The 6,169-nt window shown below is 37.6% G+C and overlaps 1 protein-coding gene across 1 annotated transcript; it reads right to left on the reverse strand.

Moving 5' to 3' along the window:
- Positions 1-2,267: 2,267 nt before the first annotated feature.
- On the reverse strand, positions 2,268-3,428 carry LOC107554775 (gastrula zinc finger protein XlCGF8.2DB-like). Its single transcript, XM_016237383.1, has 2 exons — positions 2,465-3,428; positions 2,268-2,375 (listed from the first exon to the last, which is right to left on the reverse strand). Exons 1-2 carry the CDS (start codon positions 3,339-3,341, stop codon positions 2,350-2,352), a joined length of 903 nt encoding a protein of 300 aa, XP_016092869.1. The 5' UTR covers positions 3,342-3,428; the 3' UTR covers positions 2,268-2,349.
- Between the last annotated feature and the right edge of the window lie 2,741 nt (positions 3,429-6,169).

Below are 6,169 nucleotides of genomic sequence, written 5' to 3' on the forward strand. Positions count from 1 at the left end.
CTTGTTTTATGGAACAGGCCCCAGATGTTCTAAAACATTAGCCACATTTAAAGCCAGACTCAAAACTCATCTGTTTAGCTGTGCATTTACTGAATGAGCACTGTGCTACGTCCGAACTGATTGCACTGTATTTTAAGTATTATGATTTTCTATTCTTAACTGGTTTAATTCATATTAAATCAACTTTTAAATTATTTTAAGTTTTTAAATTCCTTTTTCAATTGTTGTGATTATTTTTTTAATGATTATTTTAATTCCTTTTATGTAAAGCACTTTGAATTACCATTATGTATGAAATGTGCTATTTAAATAAACTTGCCTTGCCTGAAAACCTGAGGCAAATTATCATTCCCCTTCACATCGGTCATAATAATTGGATTTTATGATTTACCCTTGCAGGTTAAACAAACCATACATCTCATATATTTCAACATCTTGCTTTATCTTTGCTTTCATCTTGCTTTATTAATATTATGAATGTCTTAACCAAACTTTAACAACACAACGGATCCCTTGAGCGCAGCTGATGACACTTTCAAGTGACACTTGATTGATCAAGAATATTCCAAAGTACAAATAAGCTTTCCTTTGATTCCCCCATGCTCGTTTTCTTTCATGCATCCTTCTCATCCTTGCATCCTGAGGGGGGTGAAGCTAAGACGCAACAAAAGGAAGAAAGGAAAAGAAACGTGGATGCACAAATAAGGAATGAGAAGCACCCAGCATGTTAATAAGATAACAAATGTTATTCAGCTTCTGTCATTAGGAATCCCGTCATACTGCCTGACAGAGGCAGGGGAAGAGCAGGAAGCAGAAGTCGATTGAATAATCTTAATTGTGTCCTTCTCAATTCTCAATGTTCAGTCAGACTGTCAGTGTTACACCAAACAGCTGAAACACTGAAATGGACACATGCCTTCTTATCTTTAAAGGCAGGGTATGTGATTTTTCAAGAACACTTTAGAAAACAAAAGAGGAAACGTCTGCGGAACGATAAGGCAAGAAGTAGGACCCGTGTAAATATCTGATCAGCTTTCCAGCGCTGGAGAGAACTCAAGGAGCGGAGGCCTGCGATTGGATGCCGAGGTTGCTTTGTTTCTTCTCAATAGGTGAGTAACACCGTGTCTACAACAGTTAAAGTCTGCCTACACTGGACACGATCAAACGACCTTTGAAAACCATTTGAAATTTGTGTCAGCACGTCATAAATAGAACCTCGCAGCAGTTTTCTGTCGGGATTTGTTGCGCCGCGCCACTCACGTCCGTAGACACGGTGTAACATTGGTTTTGCTTTGTTTGACAGAAGGCAGAACTATTCGTTGCCTGGGTTGTGTACGTATATGTGGGGCGGAGCTATCAAAATAGGGGCAAGACCCTTTTGGGGTAGGGGAGTGTTTGTTTTGGTGATTTCAAATATCAACATTGGCTACCAGAAATCACTTACTCTGCCTTTAACTTATGATAACACACATCTTAAGACTAAATAAAGCAAAAAAAAAAAAAAACACCTGCAAGGCCAAAGAAAATGAGTAATATAACAACGAGCGGACATGGGAAATAAATTGAGAAAGATTAAATGAGACCATGCAAATGTTTGTTTGTGCTTTTCAATCTACACAAAAAAAAGAGGACAACGGAAATGGCCAGTGGCAAGATTCTGAGTTATTAAAACAAATGTTTGGAGAGATGCTGCTACACAGTGGAAAGAGGATGCCTACCATAATTGATCAATATTTGAAATTACAGGAAAGGAATCATATTTGAGCAGAAAATTCTGATTTTGGTCACATTCAGCTGCGGTGTGAACGTAGCCTTGATTTCACACAGACACGTATTTTCTGGTGCCATTTTAAATTTCTGAGCCATTTAAAACTCTTTCCACACAAGAAACACAAATAGGGTCTTACATCTGCATGACTTTTTAGGTGTATCTTTAAGTGTGATGGCAAAAGAAATGTTTTATTACACTGATCACAATTAAGTTGCCTTCTGCCAGGGTGAATGGGCAGGGGATTTTTTAAATGGCCCCTTTTTGTTAACTTCTTGTCAGACTGCAGTTTCTCTACAGAATGAGTTTGCAAATGGCGCTTCAGATCTCTTTGGTATGTGAAACTCTTCTCACACTCAAGACATGAGAATGGCTTCTCTCCAGTGTGAAGTCTCAGATGAGTCTGGAGGCTCACATTATGTCTGAAACTCTTTCCACACTGTTTGCATGTGAAAGGCTTTTCTCCTGTGTGAAGTCTCATGTGAGTCTTGAGGTTTCCTTTAAGTGTGAAACTCTTCCCACAGTGATGGCACATGAAAGGCTTCTCTCCTGTGTGAGTTCTTACATGATCTTTAAGGTGTTTACGGTCTGTGAATTTTGTTCCACACTGTTGACATATAAAACAGTTCTCTCTTGAATGAATCCTCATATGGTAAATTAGGGTTACTTTACATCTGAAATTCTTTCCACACTGACCACATAAGAACGGCTTCTCCCCAGTATGAATTCTCATGTGAGTCTGTAGATTTCCTTTTTGTGAGAAGCTCTTCCCACACAGTTTGCAGGTGTAAGGGCTCTCTCCAGTGTGACTTCTCATGTGGGCATTAAGGGTTGATTTATATGTGAAACTCTTACTGCACAAAGAGCATGTGTAAGGCTTCTCTCCCGTGTGAAGTCTTAAGTGAGTCTTAAGGCTTACTTTATGACCAAAACACTTTCCACAGTGATGGCACGTGAAAGGCTTCTCTCCGGTGTGAATTCTCATGTGCGTCTTAAGGTTTTTATTGAATTTGAAACCCCTTCCACACTGCTGGCATATGAAAGGCTTCTCTCCAGAGTGAATTATTACATGCCTGTTAAGACGATCCATGTCTGCGAAACTCATTCCACACTGATTACATTTAAAACTGTTTTTTCTTGAATGAATTCGCATGTGGCTATTAAGACCTATTTTACGTGTGAAACTCTTTTCACACTGATCACATGTGAACGGCTTCTCTCCGGTGTGATTGTTCATGTGATATCTAAGGTTTAGTTCTCGTATGAAGCTTTTTCCACACAGTCCACATGTGAAAGGCTTTTCTCTGGTGTGAATTCTCATATGGCTTTTAAGAGTTCCTTTTTGAGTAAAACTCTTTCCACACTGTTGGCAGGTGAGAGGATTCTCTCTAGTGTGAATTTTCATGTGAGCTTTAAGGCTTCCTTTCTCAGTAAAACTCTCTCCACACTGTTGGCAGGTGAGAGGATTCTCTCTAGTGTGAATTTTCATGTGGGCTTTAAGGCTTCCTTTCTCAGTAAAACCCTTTCCACACTGTTGGCAGGTGAAAGAGCTCTCTTCATTGTGAACTCTCATGTGTACTTCAAGGTTTCCATGTTGATTGAAACTCTTTCCACACTGAAAGCAGGTGAAATAACTCCTAGTTGCTTTCTTTTGAGCTCTTTTTCTTGATGAAGTATTTTTAGTATGTGGGGATTTTCCTCCAATCCTAAAACCAAGATGCTTCTCATCTTTCTCTTCTATTTCATTCAGTTCTTGACTCTCCTCTTTCAGCACTAACGGGCCTAGGTCAAAAAAGAAAAATACAAGTTAACGTCAGTTTAATGGCACAGTACAACAGACATCAAAACATTCATGTATGCTAGCCCCTAAATTGACTAAGCACATGAAATATGAGTTTCTTTTAATCTCATAACTGCAATTTATTATTATAAAAGAAATAAACTCTTCATCAATGTTTCTTCATCAGAACAGATTTGGAGAAATGTATCATTACATCACTTACTCACCAATGGATCCTCTGCAGTAAATGAGTGCCATTAGAATAAGAGTTCAAACAGCTGATTATAACATCACAGCAATCCACACCAAAACTCCAGTCCATCAATTAACATCTTGTGAAGTAAAAAGCTGTGTGTTTGTGAGAAACAAACGCAGGCATTTTTCTTTAAACCATTGGTTTTAGACAAAATATCGTAATCTAGAAATAAATAATCCATAATGATGCTTCCTGCACTGAAAAATCGACAGCCGTATTTGTTGTAAACTGTGCTTTACCTGTGCATATTTCTCTCTTGATTCAGAGAGAAATATGCACAGCCCCCCCCCCCCCCCCCCCCCCCCATAAAAAGCTGTGTGTTTGTGAGAAACAAACGCAGGCATTTTTCTTTAAACCATTGGTTTTAGACAAAATATCGTAATCTAGAAATAAATAATCCATAATGATGCTTCCTGCACTGAAAAATCGACAGCCGTATTTGTTGTAAACTGTGCTTTACCTGTGCATATTTCTCTCTTGATTAGACATAGAAAAACCCCCCCCCCCCCCCCCCCCCCCCCCCCCCACTGGAGAAAGCAATATTATGGATAGAGGACTTGTATTTTAGCCAAAAGCAAATGTTTGAAGTCAAAATTTTCTAAATGATGATTTGTCGATTACAAACACAGCTTTTCAGTTTACATGACATTCGTTGATGAACTGGAGTCATGTTTGTGACTTTTTCCCCCCAGCTGTTTGGACTCATTCTGATGCAGAGGATCTATAGGCAAGTAAGTGATGTAATGCTAAATTTCTCTGTTTTTCAATTAAGAAAATCTTATCTACATCTTGGATGGACCGAGAGTAAATTTTCAGCATATCTTAATTTTTGGGTGAACTATTTCTTTTGTCTTCACTTTCTTTAGGACATATTCCAAAAACTTTCAAGCTGACAGTTATCACACCCCTCAGCTCAACAAAATTTTTTCTAAAATGTATATAAAAAAATTAGCAGGAACAACTGAAAGTGCAAAAATCCCACACTCTAGGTGTCCTTATAATTGTGTTAAATTTTATACATAGACAACTCATCTTAAGTACATCATCGTATACAGTGAACAGAAATCTTAATCTGAGAGGTTGCTCTGTATAAAGACGATACTCATACACTGAATACAAATAATTATGACCCCAATTAAATTAAACAATTAAATTTTGCTCATTTAAATAATTTGTTTTGTTTGATTTTAATAAAGAATTATCAATTCGATTTATGCAAATTACATGCATTTTGAACCAAGCTATGTGAATTAAAGTCTGAAAAGAATAAGTTAGTTCTGGAGTATGCATGCAAATGCACCATTTCCTTGGCGCCAAAGGGAGTTTCCAGCCAGTTTCATGCAGTGCAAATTTCTTTTGGAAGGGTCTATTTACACTAACTGCCCACTAGACTTGTGCCGGTATTCGGTAATGCGATATATCACGGTAATCAATATGCACGATATTGTTATCGTGGGCAGTTCTAAATACCGTGAATAATTACAGTATATATAACAAATTATTCAGAATTTTGAATGCATTTTAAGAATACTTTTCACATCAACTGGTCAAAACGCACAACACCGCTGTATGCTGCGTGAAAGACGCGTGCGCACTCTGATGTAAACAAGCGCGGACGAGAAGCACATGGCGGAACATATGAGAGACGCTCTGGATGAAAGCGCACTTTCACTCTCTGACAGCAGGTGGCGCTAAACTGCAGAAGTAATAATAATAATAATTAATTTAACTGCAGCCGTTACCCCGGAAACCCTGTAAACAAAGCAGCTGCACTACTTTCTGTTCCTGAATCATGTTTAAATGATTTAAACAGCCATTCAGATTTGAGTATTTGCCATGATGTTCATACTTAAATATTTAGACTTAATAGGCTATTTATTTTCAAACTTTTTTTTACATTTTAATCTGGACTACAACATGCCCTAGATATTGTTTAAAAAGTATCGGGTAGGATTAGGGTAGGGAGGGCTTTATTGTCCCAATAAGGTGACATTCATTTAATAATTTGAATTAAAATTATAATTTACACGTTATTATTGCATAGTGTTTTATAATGTACTACAATACTGAGGTGCAGATAATTGCCACTATTTGCAATAAGTAGTATAAACAGCATACAATCCTGCTATTTTAACATAGTGTAAATATAATCTATAGCTATTTGCACTTTGTGTAAATTGCATCAATCGCTATTAAGCCCCGTTCACACCAAGAACGATAACTATAAATATAACTATATTAGTGTTCACATTAGTGGACGATATCGTCTGTTTATTCTAAGCGTACGCTCATCTGCCGCTTTAAATTCTCGAACTTGTTAAAGCAGGATTGATTCTGATTGGGTGTCAATGTTTGTATCAAGGGC

Source organism: Sinocyclocheilus grahami, unplaced genomic scaffold, assembly GCF_001515645.1.
Source record: "Sinocyclocheilus grahami isolate Dianchi unplaced genomic scaffold, SAMN03320097.WGS_v1.1 scaffold512.1, whole genome shotgun sequence".
Taxonomy (NCBI): domain Eukaryota; kingdom Metazoa; phylum Chordata; class Actinopteri; order Cypriniformes; family Cyprinidae; genus Sinocyclocheilus; species Sinocyclocheilus grahami.

Excerpts from the sequence above, each read along its gene's own strand:
- LOC107554775 (XM_016237383.1), bottom strand. The coding sequence starts at position 3,341 with ATGAGAGTTCACAATGAAGAGAGCTCTTTCACCTGCCAACAGTGTGGA. Across the intron at positions 2,376-2,464 it reads GGAGAAGCCGTTCTTATGTG|TGTGGAACAAAATTCACAGA; the intron begins GTCAGTGTGGAA and ends ATATGTCAACAG.